The sequence below is a fragment of the Malaclemys terrapin genome, chromosome 6, assembly GCF_027887155.1.
Source record: "Malaclemys terrapin pileata isolate rMalTer1 chromosome 6, rMalTer1.hap1, whole genome shotgun sequence".
NCBI lineage: Eukaryota > Metazoa > Chordata > Testudines > Emydidae > Malaclemys > Malaclemys terrapin.
In genome coordinates this window covers 84,545,154-84,568,435 of record NC_071510.1, presented here as the reverse complement: position 1 = coordinate 84,568,435, position 23,282 = coordinate 84,545,154, and the positions used below count along the sequence as shown (strand labels likewise).

Genomic DNA, 23,282 nt, shown 5'->3' with positions numbered 1-23,282 from the left:
CAGTATTGGAAAAAAGCTTTCTTCAACTGGCAATTGGGTCCTGATTTTCCAAAAAGAGGCTGTTTCCTACTTGTAGTAAACTGAATTAGTTTCACATTGCAATAAAGTAAATGTATATTGCGGACAGTATTTTTCTGTTTTTTCCTTTATTATTGAAGATGTGTTTGAATAAGGTTCTTTTCAGTTTTATCCTGAAGAGAAAGAATACCTTGATATTGTTTATTCCTACAGAAATGACTGTTATAAAAATGCAGCATTATAAATTTGTTGCAGGAGTAAATAAGATAATGAGCGTGAGGGGACAATCCCTTAAATATAAATACTGTAGCTCTGGTAATTCAGTATGGTAAAAATTAGTGAAACGTTTCAGCTGCTTTTTGTATTTTAGTCATATATATATTATCTGGAAGTCTTGTGTGTGTGCGCACGTGCAAGACTTCCACAGATAGAAGTCCTTTTACAAGAAGATTGAAAGTATCTACCTCTCCCTATACTGATTATCATATGCCCAAATGTAACATTGTTACAGAACTATTGGAGTACAGTCCAGTGCTTAAAAAAAAGGTTATTGCATGATTAATTTTTCAGATGGAATTATACAAAATCAGATTATAAATTTATAGCATGGACTTCCACATTCCTCTCTTCCCCCCCTTCCCCCCCTCCCCAAAAAAAACCACTTTAGAAGGGCCTGGGGACATGATCTGCCCCTAATATTTTTGTAATTTTAATGAAAAGTTAGTCGGGCCGAGGGACGTATTGGCCACCGCTTCCAGCGGCTCCCATTGGCCTGGAGCAGCGAACCGCAATCGGCTGAACCTGTGGACATGGCAGGTACACAAACTAGCCTGGCCCGCCAGGGGCTTTCCCTGCACAAGCGGCGGAACAAGTTTGGGAACCACTGGTCTAGAGTATTTACATGAAGAAAACACTGGAACATTTTTCATACTAGAAATATCAGGCTCTAAATTAAGCGGTGAATGGAAAAACTAAAGTTTTCAAAATAAATTTTTTTAAATGTAATTTATAGCAATTTTGTAACATTGTTTTAAATATGCCACTCAAGGAATAAAATCTACTCACTCACTATTACAATAATGTAAGTAAAATGTTGCAAGGGTGAACAGGCGGAAAAACATAGCATTAATGCTAATGTGGGAATCTTAGCCATTCAACTCTCATTACCTTTAAAAGTTTATTCTTTTGGCTCATTATAAACTTGTTTATTGCTAAAAGCTTTGTGAAGACAACTCAAGTAAGATCAAATACACAAGTGATATAAAAGTATTTATTCACATAATTTACATATAGAACAGACTGCTTTCTTTGAACCCGAAAGCTTACACATGAACAACATTACATAGGATGTTTGTCAAAGAACTCTTCAAGGAAAACAGTCCTTTACCACATCTTAATAGAAATGATAAACCATTGATCAGTGGAACTTAACACAGGATGCTGTTCTGTTTCCTTCCATCACTATGACTTATACAACTTTCACATCCAACACGGAAAACACACGTTATCTTATCTCTCTAAAGAAATGGGATTCAAAAGAGATTGATAACAAAGTGCACATGGTTTGCTGTGAAAAAACAACAAGAACAAGGTCGGTTGTCCCTTCCGTCTATTAGGGATAAATAAGGCACCATACATTTTGTCGTCTCTTTATAATTTATGAAATACAAATTATTTTTGCCTTGTCATTTGAATTGCATCTGAAATACTATGAATGAATCTTTACCACTTTAGTAGGTACTTAGAGTACGTTATTTTATAGCCTCCTCCTCCACAAATCAATTTTGAGAACATATTAATGGGGCTGATCTAACTGGTTTACCTGATTCTAAAATGCAACATGCCCCATGTAACAATAACTAACAAAATATTTGCATACAACAGGGGTCCCCCATGTGGTGCCCGCGGGTGCCATGGCACCCGTCTACTGGCAGCATTTCGGCGGCGACGCTTCTTGGTGTTGCTGCTTCTCGGCTGCTTGTCCGGTGGCCACACTCCTCGGCGGCTAGTAGTCCGGCGCCCGCCACACGGAAAGGTTGGGGACCACTGGCATACAAGAACCAGACTACAAAATGTACAGTAGCCTTAGCTACATGTATACAATGTTAATCTATTACTGCAATGTTTACAGTAGAAGGAGAAAAAACATAAAAATGGGTATTTCAAGTTAAAATGAAATAGTCAAACCATGAGACACTGGCCTGAAACTGGACATGTGATTGGATCCATTTGTACAGTTATTTTTTAAATTCAAGTTGTCATTTACTTGAAAAACAGGGGAAAACCATTCTATTGTAGGATAGTTTTCCCTTTCCACCACAGCATTAAAATTGTAATTGTTTCTCACATTTAGCTGCTATAAAGTAAGTGATCTGGGCTTCTACTTTAATGATTCCTAATAGCTGGTCTATTTTTGATTATTGTTCCAGTCTTGAGGGCACCTTTAGAAGCTACAAGTCAAAAAATAACTTCTGAAAGGATAAAAATTCAAGTCTCAGCAAGTGATTCAAGAGAAATCTAATAATTTATTTTCTAATTATAATGATTATGGATTTGCTAGTAAATCACCATCCAGCTCTACAGAGTAGATATTTCTTTGCAGAGGGTGGCAAAAGAATCTTAAAAAATCATTTGAATACCAAATTTAGCAAAATATTTTAAATTACTCTCCCATTAAGAATCATTTTCATTTTGGCAAGACCCATTCACAAAATACAAATTAAAGGTAGAAGCACAACCTTAAGGTAAACAAACATATACTGTACTATGCATTTCTGACTGACCTGTGGCAAGTGAAGCTAGAGTAAAAAAATAACTGGTTTGAAAGGGTGTTCAGAACTGTTAAGGAACATAATTAGGGATATATTCATCTTGAGGTATGTGACATTATGTAAATCCCATGTTCTGAAAGTCTATTCTGTATCCTTGGTCTCCAGTGGCGAACATTTAATCAAGGAGAAAAATGCAGACTTTATCTAAGTCTAATTTAAAATATCTACCTACTCATTTCAAGAAGTCAAGACTTTAAGAATGAAAATATATTTATCTTTTAGAAGAATGCCTGATTTTAAGATTGAGACCATGTGACGCTGTTACCTTGTCATGGCAATTTTTCCTTATTACATAAGTGGAAAATTAGTCTTCACGTGACCAACCTAATATCACCCTAAAAACTAAGTTACACTGTTCTAGTGAACAAAACTTAGGAAACATGAGGAAAACCATTCTAACTTAACAGTTTCAAAGTAGCAAATCCTCAAAGCATCCTCACTCAATTGTTCTGGGTTCGATTCTGCTCGCAGTTACTCTTGATTTATACTAGGGAAATTCCACTGAAGTCAATAGAGTTACCTGAGTATATAAAAGACAGTGCAAGAGCAGAATCCAGCCTATTGTATTAAATATTTAATTTAGAAATAAATCAGCATTTACAATGGGAGATACGTTAATCTTTTCCTCACCCCCAAATCAGATAGATGAAAAAGGATTAACGGGATAGCATCTTCTAATAAATTAAAATTAAATAAATACAGTCTCATGTTTATCTCTGTACATTTAAAAGGGATTAGATATTTTGTTTTCAATCAGGGCCTTTAAGCTTATGTACCTGTGAATTTGTCATTACAAAAATACATAATTTGGAGAAGACTATAAAATAGCCGATAATAAAAAACATTTCTATGTATTTACTACACTAAGCTTTTAGAATTGCTTCTCTATCTATAGAGATAAATATGAAGGTTAATTCTCCTTCCTGGAGTGGAACTTCACAAAAAGAAGTATAGCAAATGACTTTTATAACCAGCCCCACAAGCTTCAGTATTATGATTTAAAGGGATATTGTCATGTGGATAGTCATTCATTCATTGCACTTCTAGAAACTAGTCATGCACCCAGCATCTGCATCTTGAAAAGTTACAGTGTAAGCCAACAGCTACCGTTTAGTCTCATCATGCCAATCTAGTTCTTAAATGTTTGAAAATGCTCAGATCGCCCAGAATGAGAAAAACTGATTTTGTCTTCCAACAATGCTTGTTGTTCTCCATTAGTGAGGCTGGTAATAAATTAGGACTAAGGAAGAACAAAGGAGAATTCACAGCAACTCATCTATATACAGTTCTGCTGTTACACTGCTTTCTTGGATCCCAGAGGTTTATTCTGAATCATCCACCTCCATAAAGATATCACTGAAAAAATATTCTGAGATTCTGGTTGGCTCCTCTTCTTTCTCCTGTTGTTTAGTATAGGAAGCTTGCTTTTCAGAAGACCCCGAAGAAGCCTACAAAAAAAAAAAAAAAAAGGCTGCATTTACAGGTTTGACATCTACTGAGATTTGTTCTTTCTCATGCATCTATGCCTCATCTTGTGTACAAACTAGAGTCTCGTGGTAAGTTTCACCACTCACTTAAAATGTAAAAGCAATAGGCCTCCCACAACCAACATAATAAAGATTACTTCCCCAAGCAAAATTGTTTCAGATAATAATTTGGGATACACCAAGTAAACTGTAGTACAACCATCCTTCAAATCTTATATTCATTTACTTGGTCAGGTAGATTAATTTTAACTGATCAAGCTATTACCTGTAACAATTATTCTTTAAAGATATAAAACGTAATGGAATCCTACTCTTGAGTGGATACCCTGAGCATAGATCTACAAAATCTCACAGGAGGGGTTCACATGCTTTTTCTGCTAAAGTAATAATGGAAATTTGATCTCAAGCAACAGTGGTAAGTAAACTCGTACAGAGAAGATCATTTTTCAGAGTAGCAGCCATGTTAGTCTGTATCTGCAAAAAGAACAGGAGTACTTGTGGCACTTTAGAGACTAACAAATAAATTTGTTAGTCTCTAAGGTGCCACAAGTACTCCTCTTCCTTTTAGAGAAGACCATGTGGCTGCTTTGCAAATTTCATAGATATATATAAATCAGAGGCAGACATGTAGCAGACATGCCTCTCAAAAAACATGAGATGACATAACCCTCAAAACAGAGATGTCAGGCTGCTGCAGCAAGATGCAATCAGATATGGTTCTCTTGGAAACAAGCACAACATAGTGTCAAGTAATAAAAGCTGTGTGGACTTTGAGAGATTTAGCATTTCCAAATAAAAGCCTAGGGACCTTTTCATACACAGTTTTGTCAGGAAGGACATTCAAGTTTGTGGGAAATGTTGGCAGGACAAGTGACTAAGGCAAACCTTCAAAACCACCTTTGGGAACAATTTATTGGGGATTTAATGGGGGTTTCAAACAATTATCCTTATCTTGTGTTTTAGATATTCAAAGTGCTTTACAAACATTAACATTAATTTTCATTACGATTTTGAAGATAGAATAGTTCATCTGCAGACAGCTCAGTGCTTTAACGTACCAAGGACCACCCAGATCTCAAAACCACAGAGGCAATCAGCTGCTAGGACAGCAAATCTATACACATCCTGCCTCATCAAGGCTATGTCTTCTGGACTATTGGTGGCATAGATGCTATTGGTGCTAGGTTAGTTGGAAGTCTGACCAGTTGTACCCAGGACTTGAACACAATCAGCTAACGACTCATTCTCTTGTCACTGACAGAGCTTGGTGCTTCAGCAAAAGGTGATGCGTTGGTTAATGAGTGTCTAGCACACCAGCAGCATGTGCTTAGACACTAAGGTCATCTTTGTGTGTGACATAGGGATCTAGTTCTCTGCTTCTGTGGCATAGGACAAAGTTAATGGCCTGTCACCTTTGCAGCTGGTGGCGAAAGCACATAGTCTTGTTATCAAACCTAAGGTCTTAACTTTAAGGCCTTTGAAGGCTGAGCTGGCTTCATATCAGGGTATAACAGATGTCACCATGAGCCATCAACAGATCTTTCTGGGACTGACTCATTTACGGTCATGGTGAAATCTTATCTCACAGACAGCCAGACCTGGTCATTTCTGAGGCAGACACATGAGTCACATTTCTGGAAGTTATGGTCAAAACATACACAAACACTTTTAAAGTGCAAGGCAGTCAGTCTGGTCTACACACAAACTTGCATTGAAATAACTAAATCTTTGTTATTTTGGTGCAAGTCTGTGTGCAGACACTTTGGGATACGTGTCCTGTTTCAGTTTTGCTTAATGTGGAAAATGTAATGTGACCTCAAGAGATCAGAACAGAGAATCTGGGGAGATTTAATATTAACAAACACCATCTCCTCCTCAGGGAGAGGAAATAAACAGTACAAATGAGATGGAATGTAATCAAGCAGCTGCATTTTTAACCATTCAGTTATGGCTCCCCCCTACACTTTGCAGGAAATATAAAGCTACACAGCTGGCTCCTTTAGGTAAAGTAGCAAATGGGGAATTTTTAGAGACATATGTGGTCAGCTCCCTGGGTCTGCTCTCCATCTTATGTGCTCAAAGCAGTGACCTCAGATTCCTGATTTAAGATAGAAGTGAAGGCAGAAACTGGGAGAAATAAAATTTCATATAAAATGAAACATTAATTCCAAAATTGAAGATGCCTTTGCTGTTATTGGAGGAAATGTTGGACTCTCCAACATTCTAAAAAGTTGACGTAATTATGGTTGGTTTTTTCCTATCATTCAACATAGTCCTTTGTTCAGCTTCACAGCATACAGATAAGCAAAAAGAGTCCACAAATCTATAAAAGAATGTCACAGTGATCACTTCACACACACACACACGTGGTTGTCTCCTAGTAGTGCTTTACATTTCATACAGACATGATGTTCAGAGGTAACTGTATGTACCTGAACTGCAGCAGTGCCTATATTCTCACATTCAGCAGACGTCAACATGCTTGTAGAGGGAAGAGAACAGGACTCTTGAGTGTCTGTACTGTTCTCAGCAGATGGAGTGGGTCTTTTCAGACTTCGCTTTGAGGCAGCAATGAGAGGTTTTTGGAGTCTCTGTCTATTCCCCTTAGCACCCTCTCCAGGTTCAGCATTACTTGATTTGCAAATTAAAGATAAAAATCCCAGAGGTCTTCGGCCAGCCCTATTCAAAACAACAAAAATTAACAATAAAGTTTCACAGTTTATATAATATTGCAGCTTGCTTAATGAAAATGGAGTAGAAATATTGTTTGTATTCAATGAGAGTTTGATTTACAATCTAGTAGTAAACACTTCTAAATTATACGAAGATGATTAAAACATTCTAAAATAAATAATTTGGAATAGGTTAAATCAACCCCAGAATTTGTTTTTGGTTTTTTAATATGTTTTGGGTTTTATTCTCTGAATTGGAAAATATCAACATTTTTGCCAGATTATTTAAGCAGCACAGACCTGAGAAAGCTCCCCGTAGAGCTGTAAAAGCCTTCAACAGTCTCTACACCAGCACAGTGTGGGAGATGGAGCCTACCATTCACTACTCAAGAGTGGCCAATATAAGCTCCCAGATCTTTAGGCACAGCTTCTCACCCACAAAGGAGCAGGGAATTCCTTCATGTGTCATTTCCCACGCCTCCTCTAATGCACCACATGAGGGAGGAATCCCACTCTCCCAAGGGCAACCTAGAAAGCGTCCCAGAATACAGAAGGAAGACACTCCTTGGAGCAGGAACAGCACCAGATTTTCACTCTACCAACATCAGCACAGCCAATCACAGTGAACTGTTACTTAATGTTAATTCAAGAACCAAGAAGTTGGGGCAAAGGCCCAGAGTCACTTTTTAGATTGTAATCTCTAAGGCAGGGACTGTCTTTTTCTATGTATGGACAGCACCTACATATTGTGGTTGACACTGGAATACAAATAAGCAACTAAACCCCACACACCACAATGATATGAGAGGAGAGGAGAAATCATCAGGGGCCAGTAGGCAATGGTAAATGTTACTAGGACAGGGAAAAGTAGAGGGTTACAAAAAATGTACGACTGTAAGAAAAGTAAAATGGTGAGTAAATAAGTGATGCTTAGAGGAATAGAACTAAAATATAAGGGGAAAGGTAAATTAAAAAATATAAGAAGGAACATACGAAGGAATAAAAGTCATGTTGCATCTTCTGTTTGTTGTCTAGACTGTACACTCTGTGGGGCAGTGACGTGTCTTAATACAGCTTTACAGAACGAGCACACTGAGCGTATTAACTACTATTAGTTAACTGAAAAATTCAAAGAAACAGATATGTTTATACAGTATATTACAGCACAGGATGGGGCAATTAAAATAAATGGTTTATTAAAGCTACCAATCTGGTTTTCCCAAGTCCAGATCCTAGTGAACAGAGTCTACATCACAAGAGGCAGCTGTGTTGGCTGTGTAAATAGAGAAGCCAAATACTTAATAGGCACAAGCAATCTGTTCACTGAGGCATATTGCCAGAAAAGCATGCGACAGCATGAATCACCATTAACTACGCTGTTACCATTCCATGGCTAGAGTATTTCAAATTCCAAAGCTGATCCTTTCTAGTTTTTTGCTGAAGAAAAGGACGGACAATGTTCTAGTGTATGGGTTTTTAACCTGGGATTACATCTATCCTGCTCTTCCCACAATGCTAAGTAGAAGGATCACCATGTGTGAGTCCTGATAAGAAGGGGGTCTTCAGAATGAAAAGGCTGAGAACCAATGTTCTAGAAATACCTTAGTATTGGGCTTCTTGAAAGGGCAGCTGTGCTCCCAACATGTCCTGAACATCCAGATTCACAAATATCCATAGAACTTTCTTGCTCATTTGCTTCTTCTTTTCCTTCATGGTCCATTCCAGACACCAACTCATCTGAACACTTGCATGCCGATTCCTCAACTGGTATAGTTCCTAATTTCTGAAAGGATTCAGATTGCCCTCTTTCTTCAGTTTTAGATACAAATATAGAGGTAGGTAGTTTTTTCTTCTTGGAAGTTTTCAGTTTTTCAGAAATTCTCCCTTTAAGTGAAAAAAAATAATATTAAGCATAAATGGGAAATTTACAATTTTCATTGACTGAACTTATACTCTTAATATTTTTATAATATTAGTATTCTACATCATGGTCCAAACTAGTGTGGTGGTGGTATTAAAAGACGTAGTGTTTTGGGGCATTACAATTGACACTAGTGTTATTTTTGTTTGTTATTTAAATAAATGTGAGCAAGCTAAGTTTCTCAAAAGATAATAGTTAATTTTTTAAAATATTTCATATTTTGGGCCTGAAAACCTTACCAGATCACACAGACATTAGAACTGGAAAAGATCAATTAGGTCATGCAATCCATCTTCTGATAGGGCAGAATGCTCCCTATTATACTTTCTAGGGCTTGGCCCCATCACCCTGATTTTTTCCAAGATATGGGCTCCCATAATTTCTTTTGGGAGACTATTGCACAACTTTAAAGTAGTACTCTGAAATCCCCTATAGAAGTGCAAAGAGCTAAACAGATCTCACTGTCAGGAAATTTCTGATATTCAATCTACTATTTTTCCCCCCTCAATTTCATTCCACTTCTTTTACAATTACATCCCTCCCCTTTGCATTAGCTCAAATATTATGTCTCCGATGTTTCCATCCTTCAAATATTTGTAGGCTAATCCTTCTTTCAGTTAAAGCCTTTTAACTAAGAAACTACACATATCTGGTTTCTTTAGTCTTTCCTCATCCGTCAGTCCCTCCAGTCCCCTGTTCTTTTTTTGGTTGATCTTCTTGGAATCCCTTCCAACATGTTCACATATTTTTAGTAACAAGGTGACCAAAAATAAAATCACTATTGTAAGTTGTATAGAGGGGGACTATCATTCCTGACATGATGCATTTTGTGCATGCAAGCTGTAGACCTGATTCAAAGCCCACAGAAGTCATTGAAAGTGTTTCCATTGACTTTAATGAGCTTCACATCAAGCCCTGTATTATCCAGATTCTTTATTCAACTACAGAAATATTAAAAAGAAAGCATCTCCACTATATTTATAAGGTCCCACAAACATTTTGCATTCTCTCTCCTGGAACTTCATAGCAGGTAAGACAAGACCTCTGCTGATCTGGTTAGAATTGCAAACGCACAAAAAGATAATTTGGCATAATACAGATCATCGGTTAATTGCTCCATTCAAAACAGGCGGAAACATATTTGCCAAACAGAAAACAGCAAAATTGGTAGTAAAATAAATCTTTGCCAATTTAAGAGCTTAGTATTCTGATCTCCCTTGTTTAGCTAACTTTACAGTTTTGTTTCAGTATCTTTAAATAACAATGTAACAACTCTTCCTCTAATTGACAATAATTCAGTATGAACAAGACTGCACCAATCAACGTGAGAGAGATATGTTCTTTAGACAGATTCTAAATTTGGTCACAGCAAAAATCCCTAACCAGGTCAGCTAATTAACAACAAATTCTTTCTGCTCTGTATCTGAGGCCTTTATGCACAAGTTCTAAAAAGTACATTGAATGGGGAGTCACTTCAATATATATGAGGTATCTTTTGCTGGTTAATTTTTTGGTTGTTGTTTTTCTTTTAAACCCACCAACCATAAAAAAAAAAAAAAATCTTACTTTCAGAAATGTACAAATAAGAGGCAGCTCTTAAAATTCATGAAAATCATCTTATTTAAGGCTCCAACTATAGTTCTGTTTTTGAAGCCAGTTGAATTATAACATGAATATACAAAATTTTGCCAGACACCTAATCCCAATGCAGGTAATTGGCAATTAAATTGAATAGAAGACAATTTTCCCCTTATGAATACATTGCCACAGGTAGGATTAGTTAGCAAAACGGCAATTAATGTTGGCTACCATTTACGAGAGACTCCATATGCATTAGATCTCAAAAAATTCACCTACCAGCAATTTTCTTTGGAGCATGTGTTGATTTAACTGAAGACTCCTGTATTAAACAACATTTAAAAGTCAATTTCTCTTCTTCAAAGAAAAAGCACAGTGAAAGTTAGTACAGAAATAAGATTATTACATATTTACAGATCTTAAATCAACTAGGGACAAATAATAGGAAGGAAAAGGTCTTCAACACTCAGGAATGTGATGGGACCTCATGTCACTTGTGACCCCTAGTGTTGACTGAAAAGCAGGCTTTGAGGGTACTACCAGATAGCCATGACAGGGACCTCAAGTTCAGAGCGCGTAAACGCAAGGAAGGTGGGAGAATTCTCAAGGTTCTCACTGGAGTCCTTGACAACATAGTGTAGAGATCCCCACACCACAAAACATATTGTATTCAATAGCAAAAACACATGAAAGTCACTCCCAATAATTTGGTCACCTCACAGTATGGGAAATTTGTCCAGCTTCCCTTTGCAGCTAGCATTTTGTGGCTAATGCCCCAGTAAAGAGAGGTGGGGATATTTCTAGCCACATAGCTTTTTCCTGTAATGAATTTCCTCCAAGAATCATGATGCTCTCTTCTCTGAAACAAGACAGCCACGTGACCAGCATATGCCTGAAGTTTCCCCTGCTGCAAGTGCACCATCAAAAAAAGTGAAAGTTGGTGAACGCACAGAAACTATTAGCAAGCATATAAAGTAAAAAGGGGCCCATGAGTATACCCAACAAAGTGAATACAGAAACTAGAACCTAAAGAGTATTTAGGATTCCCACTGTTTGAAACAAAAAGCAACTTACAGCTTCCATTTTGCTGCTGAAAACTTCTTGGCAAAATTTCAAATGAGGTAATTAATCTAGTTAATACAGTCATAACTTTGAAGTCAGTTAGACACTTCAAATGCATACCTCTCATAGTACGCATAAAACGGTATTTCCTGAATTAGTATCTGACCTTGTAAGTATTTGCCAGATTATCCTCTGCTGAGGTAGAAGGAGTTCGCTTGGCAGGAGGAGTGTCACTTTCTTCAATATCAATAGCATGCCTTTTCCAAGATGTCTGATCCAAATTAGTAAATGTCTCTATTGATGCTCTCTGCAGTCCTTCTGTTCCTGTACAGTTGTCTAAAGAGGTAGCAGCTTTATCAACTGTAGTGGTCAGTGATCCACTGCTGTATTTATAAATACATGTCAAAGTTACCATTGTGAAAAGTTACTATCTTAAAAAATTAAATTTAAAAATCAAATGTGTAGTGTATAAAAGTTATAAGATGATTAAGACACAAATCTTTGCTTATATTCTTATCTACAACATGTACCGCTTCAAACCCTTTTAGGTTTTTATCATTTAGATGGTAAGCCTTGCAAGTTTGTGTTTTTTTAAAACCACAAGGAACTAGGAATTCTCATGACATCTTCTATCAGTCTTTTTAAAGAAGGTCTTGTTCTTTTCTTTTAACATTTTATTTCATTTTCTGCTTGAACTGTACATTTCATTTAACTCAGTCTAATAGCATATTTTCCTTAATATGCCTGTTAAGTGTTCCATATATGAACACATCTATGAGTTAGTAGGTGACTTGTATGTGAAATATCACATACTAGAAGATGTTTTTGCTCCAGCGAGTTGTAGAAAAGAACAATTACGTTTTTAATAAAACATGTATTTTGAGATCTGCATTTTGCTGTACTATCCCTGATCACCAAGGGGAATGGGGTTCTTCCTGTCAATTATAGTAGATAAAAGATACAGCTATAATCATGTTAGCAATTGTCAAATATAATTAAACTCCATTTCCGTGAGAACATAAATCAATCCATGCATTACTATTAACTTCATTTTACTGTAATGGTTACAGTATTCTAGATGCTTGAGGTATTTATACTTGCAGCCTCGTCTCTATTAGATTTCCACTGCACACCCTTGGGGGAGGATGATAGTCCTGTGGAACAACCAGGACAAAATTGGCCTGCCACAGAAGGGAATTAAGGGAGCAGGGTGAACCTACAAGGATACAGGTGGACTTGAGAGACATATTCCATTACAGGCCCTCAATAATTTTGCCTATCATCATCAAGGGGCCAAACAGGCAGTAATTCCTTGATGCAGGAGCTCCAGAGCTGTATGGCTGAGGCTCCTTCTTGAGGGGGAGGATCTTCAATAGAGAGAGGAGCAGGCTTAACAGCTGAGCTTACAGTGCGAATTCAATGCCTAAGAGCTCGGTTTCACACATGCTGTGACATGGAAAGAGAACTATACATTAAGAAAGCATGTCAAAGTTTTAAAAGTGTATTACTATGTTATTCTTAGGAAGATTTCCCTTCCTCTTAACTTACAGTATATTGTTGTAACTTACTATGTGTACTTTTTGTTGCAATATTTCATGGAAATGTGAGACCTATTTCAACAACTGTGATGTGAAAATATGCACTGTCATATTAGATCGGGGTGGGCAAACTAGGGTCTGCGGGCTGGATCCGGCCTGAGGGATTGCCCCCCCGTAGTGCCGTGGGTCCCGCGCCACTCTCAGAAGTGGCCGGCTCCATGTCCTTGCGGCCCCCGGGCGGAGGGGCAGAGGGCTTCGTGCATTTCCCTTGCCTACAGGCACCGCCCCCCGCAGCTCCCATTGGCCGGGAACAGGGAACCGCGGCCAATGGGAGCTTTGGGGGAGGTACCTGAGGGTGCAGCAAGGGCAGCACATCCGGAGTCCTGCACCCCCCCTGCCCCCAAGGGCCGCAGCGCTTCCTGGAGTGGGACGGGGACAGGGCAGGCATGAAGGGAGCCTGCCCCAGTCTCGGTGTGTGCTGCTGCCACTCCAGAGCCGCTTTAGGTAAGTGGCGCCGGGCCGGTGCCCGAACCCCACCTACATCCCACCCCCCAACTCCCTGCCCTAAGCCCCCTGGCCTGCACCTCGCATCCCTCATGCACCCCAACCCCCTAGCCTGAGCTCCCTGCATCCCTGTGCACCCCAACCCCCTGCCGCACCCCACACCCCTCCTGAACCCCAAACCCCTGCCCTGAGCCCCTCCTGAAACCCCTGCCCTGAGCCCCCTCCTGCACTCTGCACCCTTCCTGTACCCCAACCCCCTTCCCTGAGCCCCCCAAACACCCTGCATCCCTCCTCTGCCCCAATCCTTTGCCCTGAACCCCTTCCTGCACACCATACCCCTTCCAACACCCCACACTCCCTCCCACACCCCAGCCCCCTGCCCCGGCCCTGCATATAATTTCCCCACCCAGATGTGGCCCTCGGCCCAAAAAGTTTGCCCACCCCGTATTAGATCAATATAATAGGCATACTCAAACCCTTTGTTGTTTTCCTGTACTGCTGTAAGCTTAGTTTGACATCAGTTAAATATTTTTGTCTGTCTTTATTCTAGGAAAGTATTATTAATCAACAGAATGAAAAAATTAAAACAAAGAATTCTTATCGTGTTCTGTCATTTTCACTGAAGTATTCCAAAAAAGGTGAGACCTTAAAAATCTGGAAAAAGTGATTTAGCTAGGGAATCCAAAGTACTTTAGAAAATATAAAGGTGCTCAGATTTATAATTTCCATTACTTTTCACCAGAAATACTCAAGTCAATATAGAACTATACTTTACAAGAGTCCCACTAAAAGAAAATTCAGATGAAACTAACTATGGTGCTGCTGGCACATGACCAAAATATTTAACAAAATTAAAACATAGCAGATTTACATAACTGATTTATTGCTTACGGCATCACGATCACATTTCACTTGTTTTAGTGAGGCTGATAAATGAGCCAGGTAGTGGTTTCTCCTGCATTTCTTCTTTTAGTTAGTTCCAATGTATTTAACTTTAGAGGCTCCAATAAGTTAGCCTGAGAGGCTCAGAAATAAATGCATATTTATCTTGTAGTATATTGATCATTTACCTCTGCTCTTCCATCACATTAGCTAAGCCTGTATTCACTGGAGTGAGAAGTATGGGGGCTGGCAGCAATGGTTCCAAAGCTTGTTCTAGTGACATAGATGCGTCATGGTACTCTCTCGAGTCAGCTGGAATTTCCACCAATGTTAAAATAAAAGTCTGTTCCTCCGCCTCCTCTGGATATTCATTATCACTTCCATTCACTACCAAAACATGTTGAAGACAAGAAACAGATAATTAAACCCTACTATTTAAAGTGTACTATTTAAATGCTAGCAGTCGTGTGTTGTATCATGCCCTTCTCCACAATTAGTGTTAGGTTGTCACAGTGTTTGTTTCTCAAGCCAGAAAAGGCTGGGAGTATCGTGGAAACATGCTTGGCCTCTTCAGAGAGAGAAGGGAGGAACCTAGCATCGCTCCACAGTGATCCTTCTAGCTGATTGAGAGCTGTGTTTTGTGTCTGAGGAGAGCCCCAGCCAGTATTCTTCACTCGGAAAGATGAGCACGATAATAAGCAGACGCTCTATAAGTTTGTGCTACGCTAATTAAATCAGTCAAATCATCCATTATCCACAAAGAAAAGAACCTAATACCACCACCAGTAGCTAACAATTACTCCTTTAGTGAAAGCAGCGGAAGCTTGTTATTTTGGCAGAAATCCCAGGTTCTAGTCCCACAGACAACCTGTGATGGTACACTGCTACAGAAGGATTGGGCATCAGTCCTAACATTCTACAAGTCCATATGATTTTTCCAACTGTCAAACATTAACAGATAGATAGCAGCCAGTTGCCACCAGTTAGGATGAATTTAACAAGACAATTAAAAACAAGGAATTAGTTTCCAAATCTAGCAGACATCAGCATTGTCCAATTAGCTCTTCACGTTGAACTATACAGTAACAAGCTATTAGCATGCTGTATGTAGTATATTTAATGTATCACTAAATTTAGAGTATCCCAAACAAAGTTTGTGAAGAATGGCTTAGAAGGAAAAGACTGAAAATTAAATCTAAATTATACAAAAAAGCTACAATTCTAATATAATGCAGAAACTCCTTGATTTTTGTTCATTTAAAAGTACTACTCCACTCTTAATTCACTTTGCTTTTTTATCTCAGTTAATGTGTTTTGAAAGATGATTCACTACTGCAAGACCTCTGCAATAACAAGGCACAATGAGATAAGGAGCCTGGAGTCACATATGCCTTCATTTTGAAAGTGTAAATTACAACCTTAGCAGTGAGACTAATTCCTTTAAAGTAAGTGTCTCAGATTTCTAATTCAGAGATATTTTTTTTTCTTATTTAAACTGTACTGGTTCTGAATTTTGTTTTTATTCATCTTAGTTTGTTCTATCCACTTAATATCTTCTGCTGCATTCAAATATGTAAGCTTGCTGAGGCAACATCTAAAAATGCTTCAAAACTTAAGTCTCTTCAGTGACTTGTGGCATGAATTTAAATATACAATAGCAAAAAAAAATCAATTATCTGCACATCACTAACACAAGCTACTTTAATATCAAATCATAAAAGATCAATTACATCAATGTTATCATAGAAAATTCTTAATTTCTTGATCCATCTTTGCACGAGTACTTCTACCATACTAATTTTGTTTTCATTTTATTTTTACTTACACACCCACACACACACACACACAAATGAAAAAAAAATTTATAAAAAGCAGTTCTGAGACACAGTGACTTAATATTACACCTAGCTGGGCTAGCAAGTATTGCTTTGCTATTTTAGGCCATTCATGTACTGTACCTGAAGTTTCTTTTGTGCTGGTTATGTATTGCCGTTGAAACTCCTGTGTAACTGCCTCAGCCTAGAAAAAGTATTTCAAAAGAAATATTAACAAGCCTGGTGAACAACTCTAGAAAACAGAACAAAAGTTTTATGAAAAATTCTTGATTTTGTTTTGTAAATACTTATCAAGTGTTAGAGTAACAATGCAGAGTAATTTAACCACACCCTATCCAGATTGTGTTGATTTTTTTTTCTAAACTATGCTGAGTATTTAGGATGGAAGGACATAAAGATGATGGGGACTGGAAACATTTGGGTAATTTAACTATAAGCATTATTGTGTGTTCTGCTTATATGTACTTTATCTTCATTCCCTCTAGAAATGGTTTGTTAAAAAAAAAAAAAAAAAAAAAAAAAAAAGAGTTTACTTTTCCTACAGCACAACCCTGCAAAGCTGACTCATATAATGGATTGCTCAGCAGTGCAAAGAGCATCAATTCCCCTACCTATTACGGAAACACTCTGGAGCTTGGAGAAAAACATTGAGCTTAGTCACTCTTCCTCCTTCCCCTTCCCTTTCATGGCAGATTATGTTGCTAAAAAATAGTTTTTATAGCACTCTTGATGGGGGAGGAGTGTTGTGAGGGCACATTCAGTCCTGCACTTGGTTCCACTTGTCAGCTGAGCTCTGAACCAACTGGCAAACGGCAAAGCAAAAGAGCTGTGATAATTTAGTCCCTGCTAGCATCAAGAAGGAAGTCAAGAGCTTGGCAATTTACTGGATCTCTAAAATGCCCTTCATTAGATTGAAGTACTGTATATTCAATAACCAAAGTAAAAAGGTTTAAGAAACTAAGGCCTGGTCTACACTACGGGTTTAGGTCGACTTTAGCAGCGTTAAATCGAATTAAGCCTGGACACGTCCACACGACGAAGCCCTTTCTTTCGACTTAAAGGGTCCTTTCAACCGGTTTCTTTACACCACCTCCGACGAGGGGATTAGCGATAAAACCGGCCTTTGCGGGTCGGAATTGGGGTAGTGTGGACGGAATTCGACGTTATTGGCCTCCGGGAGCTATCCCACAGTGCTTCATTATGACCGCTCTGGACAGCACTCTCAACTCAGATGCACTGACCAGGTAGACAGGAAAAGACCCGCGAATGTTTGAATTTCATTTCCTGTTTGCTCAGCGTGGAGAGCACAGGTGACCACGCAGAGCTCATCAGCACAGGTAACCGTGATGGAGTCCCAGGATCGCAAAAGAGCTCCAGCATGGACCGAACGGGAGGTACGGGATCTGCTCGCCATATGGGGAGATGAACCAGTGATAGCTGAACTCCGTAGCAGTAAAAGAAATGGAAAAGTATTAGAAAAGATCTCCAAGGCCATGAAGGACCGAGGCCATAACAGGGGGACACAGCAGTGCCGCGTGAAAATTAAGGAGCTACGGCAAGCTTACCACAAAGCCAGAGAAGCAAACGGAAGGTCTGGGGCAGAGCCGCAAACTTGCCGCTACTACGCGGAGCTGCATGCGATCCTAGGGGGTGCAGCCACCACTACCCCAACCGTGTGCTATGACTCTCTCACTGGAAAAACACACAGGGAAGACGGTTCGGGGAACGAGGAAGATGAGGATGGAGGTACTGTAGGTAGCTCACAGCAGCAAGGAAGCGGAGAAACCGGTTTCCCCAACAGCCAGGATATGTTTGTGACCCTGGACCTGGAACCAGTAACCCCCGAACTCACCCAAGACCCTCAGGGCACAGAGGAGACCTCTGGTGAGTGTACCTTTGTAAATATTTGTAAACATTACACATGGTTTAAAAGTAAGCGTGTTTAATGATTTATTTGCCCTGGCAATCGCGGCCAGTAAATCTACTGGAAAAGTCTGTTAACGTGTATGGGGATGGAGCGGAAATCCTCCAGGGACATCTCCAGAAAGCTCTCCTTTATGTACTCCCAAAGCGTTTGCAAAAGGTTTCTGGGGAGGGCTGCTTTATCCCGTCCGCCATGGTAGGACACTTTACCACGCCAGGCCAGTAGCACGTAGTCTGGAATCATTGCATAACAAAGCATGGCAGCGTATGGTCCCGGTGTTTGCTGGCATGCAGACAATATCCATTCCTTATCTCTCTTTGTTATCCTCAGGAGAGTGATATCATTCATGGTCACCTGGTTGAAATGGGGTGATTTTATTAAGGAGACATTCAGAGGCGCCCGATCCTGCTCTTCTGAACAGAAATGTTCCCCGCTGTTAACCACGCAGTGGAGGGGAGGGGTGAAGTGATCATCCCAGAGAATCGTGTGTGTGTGTGGGGGGGGGGTTACTTGTGTTTGTGCCGCATGTTAACCGGGAAACTGCAGCCCCTCCTTTTATATTGAAAACCCATTTTAAATGGACAACTCAATTCATCCTTGATATGGGAAATGCGCTGCTGTTTGCAACCTTTCCCGCATGTTAAGAAGGTTAAAAAAGCCAAAACACTGTGGCCTACCATGGCTGCCTGCAAGCCGAAATATGCGACCTTGTAATGAAAGAGTGTACCCATTGTTCTCTAAAATGTGTCTTTTTTTAACCACCTCTCCCTTCTCCTCCACCAGCTGCAAATGTTTCTCCTTCGCAGAGGCTAGTGAACATTAGAAAGAGAAAACGTAGGACGAGGGACGATATGTTCACGGAGCTGCAGATGTCCTCCCACGCTGATAGAGCACAGCAGAATGCGTGGAGGCAGTCAATGTCGGAGATGAGAAAAGCACAATATGAACGAGAGGAGAGGTGGCGGGATGAATGGCGGGATGAAAAGAGCAAGTGGCGGGCTGAAGACGATCGGTGGCGTCAGCTTGCAGACAGACGGCAAGAGTCAATGCTCCGTCTGCTGGAGCATCAAACTGATATGCTCGAGCGTATGGTTGAGCTGCAGGAAAGGCAGCAGGAGCAGAGACCACCGCTACAGCCCCTGTGTAACCAACAGCCCTCCTCCCCAAGTTCCATAGCCTCCTCACCAAGACGTCCAAGAACACGGTGGGGGGGCCTCCGTCCACCCAGTCACTCCACCCCGATGATCGCCCAAGCATCAGAAGGCTGGCCTTCAATAAGAGTTAAAGTTTTAAAATGCAGTGTGTCCTTTTCCATCCCTCCTCCCCCACCCATCCCAGGCTACCTTGGCAATTATCCCCCTACTTCTGTGAGGAACTAATAAAGAATGCATGAATGTGAAAAAACAATGACTTTATTGCCTCTGCAAGCGGGAGGGGAGGGTGGGGTGGGGTGGTTGGTTTACAGGGAAGTAGAGTGAACCGGGTCGGGGGGGGTTTGGAGGGTTCATCAAGGAGAAACAAACAGAAGTTTCACACAGTAGCCTGGCCAGTCACAAAACTCGTTTTCAAAGCTTCTCTGATGCGCACCGCGCCCTGCTGTGCTCCTCTAACCGCCCTGGTGTCTGGCTGCGCGTAATCAGTGGCCAGGCGAGTTGCCTCAACCTCCCACCCTGCCATAAAGGTCTCCCCCTTACTCTCACAGATATTGTGGAGCGCACAGCAAGCAGCAATAACAATGGGGATATTCTTTTCGCTGAGGTCTGAGCAAGTCAGTAAGCTGCGCCAGCGCGCTTTTAAACGTCCAAATGCACATTCCACCACCATTCGGCACTTGCTCAGCCTGTAGTTGAACAGGTCCTGACTCCTGTCCAGGCTGCCTGTGTACGGCTTCATGAGCCATGGCATTAAGGGGTAGGCTGGGTCCCCAAGGATCACGATAGGCATTTCAACATCCCCAACGGTTACTTTCTGGTCCGGGAAGAAAGTCCCTTCCTCCAGCTTTCGAAACAGAGCAGAGTTCCTGAAGACGCGAGCATCATGTACCTTTCCCGGCCATCCCACGTTGATGTTGGTGAAACGTCCCTTGTGATCCACCAGGGCTTGCAGCAGCATTGAAAAGTACCCCTTGCGGTTTACGTAGTCGGTGGCTTGGTGCTCCGGTGACAAGATAGGGATATGGGTTCCGTCTATGGCCCCGCCACAGTTTGGGAATCCCATTTCAGCAAAACCATCCACTATTGACTGCATGTTGCCCAGAGTCACTACCCTTGATATCACCAGGTCTTTCATTGTCCTGGCAAATTGGATCACAGCAACCCCCACCGTAGATTTGCCCACTCCAAATTGATTCCCGACTGACCGGTAGCTGTCTGGCGTTGCAAGCTTCCACAGGGCTATCGCCACTCGCTTCTCAACTGTGAGGGCTGCTCTCATCTTGGTATCCTGGCGTTTCAGGGCAGGGGAAAGCAAGTCACAAAGTTCAATGAAAGTGCCCTTACGCATGCGAAAGTTTCGCAGCCACTGGGAATCGTCCCATACCTGCAGCACGATGCGGTCCCACCAGTCTGTGCTTGTTTCCCGGGCCCAGAATCGGCGTTCCACGGCATGAACCTGCCCCAGTGACACCATGATTTCCACATTGCTGGGGCCTGTGCCTTGTGAGAGGTCTATGTCCATGTCAATTTCCTCATCACTCTCTTCGCCGCGCTGCAATCGCCTCCTCGGCTGGTCCGGGTTTTGCTTTGGCATGTCCTGGCTCTGCATATACTCCAGGACAATGCACGTGGTGTTCATAGTGCTCATAATTGCCACGGTGATCTGAGCGGGCTCCATGATCCCAGTGCTAGCTATGGCGCCTGGTCAGAAAAAAGGCGCGAAAGTAGTATCTGATGGACCAGGAAAAGGAGGGAGGGCGGGAGGGAGGGAGGGCCGAGTGACGACATGGCGTACAGGTACAGGAACAGGGAATTAAAATCAAGAAAGGTGGCTGTGCATCAGGGAGAAACACAAACAACTGTCACACAGAATGGTCCCCCCAAAGATTAAACTGAAAACCCTGGGTTTAGCAGGCCGTTGATTTCACGGAGGAAGGGGAAGCAAATGAATACAGAACAAATCTATTTTTTACATCTTAAGCTGGCAGCCGACGGTGCAGCATGAGTGATAGCCTCTCCAGTATGATGATGATGGATACCAATCATAATATACCATCATCTGCAAGGGGCTGCTGCTGTGTAGCAATGCAGCCCCACGTCTGCCAGCCCCACGTCCGCCAGCACCCAGCATCGCCCTCGGCCTCTTCTGGGTGCTTAGCAGACAATACTGGGCAATTGGCAGAAAATAGTATACTACGACTGGTAGCCATCATCATCGAAACAGTAGCATGTCTGCCCAGGTGGCCATGATTGACAGCCACTCCAGTACGACGACGATGGGTACCAGTCATAATATACCATCGCCTACCAAAGGGCAAGGGGCTGGTGCAATGCAGCCCTACGGCTGCCAGCCCCACGGCTATCACTCATGCTACACCGTCTACCGCCAAAAGGCAGTTAGCAGCTGCTGCTGTGTAGCAATGCAGTCCCACGTCTGCCGGCACCCAGAGGACATATGGTGATGGTGAGCTCAGCTGAGCTGAGCGGGCTCCATGCTTGCCGTGGTATGTTGTCTGCACAGGTAACCCAGGTAAAAAGGCGCGAATCTATTGTCTGCCGTTGCTGTGACGAGGGGGCAGGGGCCTGACGACATGTACCCAGAACCGCCCGCGACACTGTTTTGCATCATCCGGGAATTGGGATCTCAACCCAGAATTCAAAGAAAAGGCGCGAAAGTAGTATCTGACGGACTAGGGGAAGGAGGGAGGGCGGGCCGAGTGACGACATGGCGTACAGGTACAGGGAATTAAAATCAAGAACGGTGGCTGTGCATCAGGGAGAAACACAAACAACTGTCACACAGAATGGTCCCCCCAAAGATTAAACTGAAAACCCAGGGTTTAGCAGGCCGTTGATTTGACGGAGGGAGGGGGAAGCAAATGAATACAGAGCAAATCTATTTTTTACATCTTAAGACGACGGTGCAGCGTGACTGATAGCCCTCGGCATCTTTCTGGGTGCTTGGCAGCAAATACTGGGCGCTTGGCAGTTAGTGTATGACGATGGTCTTCAGGCCTATTGCACGATCGGGTGCTCGGGGAAGACTCTGCTAATGTGCGATGACCCGACTTGTAATAGGACGGTTAACAGTCGTAATACACCATATACTGCCAAAAGGCAAGCCCCATGGCTGCCAGCACCCAGATCGCCGATGAAGGCTACCAGTCTTCTGCACCGTCTACCGCCAAAAGGCAGTTAGCAGCTGCTGCTGTGTAGCAATGCAGTCCCACGTCTGCCGGCACCCAGAGGACATATGGTGACGGTGAGCTCAGCTGAGCTGAGCGGGCTCCATGCTTGCCATGGTATGTTGTCTGCACAGGTAACCCAGGTAAAAGGGCGCGAATCTATTGTCTGCCGTTGCTGTGACGGAGGGGGAGGGGCCTGACGACATGTACCCAGAACCGCCCGCGACACTGTTTTTGCATCATCCGGGCATTGGGATCTCAACCCAGAATTCCAAGGGGCGGCGGAGACTGCGGGAACTGTGGGATAGCTGTGGGATAGCTACCCATAGTGCAATGCTCCGGAAGTCGACGCTAGCCTCGTACTGTGGACGCGGTCCGCCGACTAGAGCACCTAGAGCATTTTATGTGGGGACACACACAATCGGCTGTATACAACCGGTTTCAATAAAACCGGTTTCTATAAATTCGAACTAATTTCGTAGTGTAGACATACCCTAAGAATAACTAGGAGGGTTTTGGTTTTTTCATTTGTTTGTTAATTGTTAGACAATTAATAGCATGAAAGTACAATCTAAAAGCTTGTATGCAGTGTTGTTGAAGTCATGTTGGTTCCAGGATATTAAAGAGACAAGATGGGGGAAGGAATATCTTTATTGGACCAAATTCTGTTGGTGAGACAGACAAGTTGACC

The 23,282-nt window shown here is 41.7% G+C and overlaps 1 protein-coding gene across 2 annotated transcripts in view; it reads right to left on the bottom strand.

Moving 5' to 3' along the window:
* Window positions 1-1,274: 1,274 nt before the first annotated feature.
* BDP1 (B double prime 1, subunit of RNA polymerase III transcription initiation factor IIIB) overlaps window positions 1,275-23,282 on the bottom strand; it is a 90,636-nt gene continuing 68,628 nt past the window's right edge. For both annotated transcript variants that reach the window (XM_054032392.1, XM_054032393.1), the window contains exons 36-42: window positions 16,452-16,512; window positions 14,682-14,880; window positions 11,736-11,952; window positions 10,787-10,829; window positions 8,610-8,892; window positions 6,769-7,015; window positions 1,275-4,297 (exon numbers count right to left, since the gene is read on the bottom strand). In XM_054032392.1, the coding sequence (XP_053888367.1) occupies window positions 4,172-4,297; window positions 6,769-7,015; window positions 8,610-8,892; window positions 10,787-10,829; window positions 11,736-11,952; window positions 14,682-14,880; window positions 16,452-16,512 (1,176 nt within the window). In that variant the 3' untranslated portion in view covers window positions 1,275-4,171. The remainder of the gene's footprint in view (window positions 4,298-6,768; window positions 7,016-8,609; window positions 8,893-10,786; window positions 10,830-11,735; window positions 11,953-14,681; window positions 14,881-16,451; window positions 16,513-23,282) is intronic.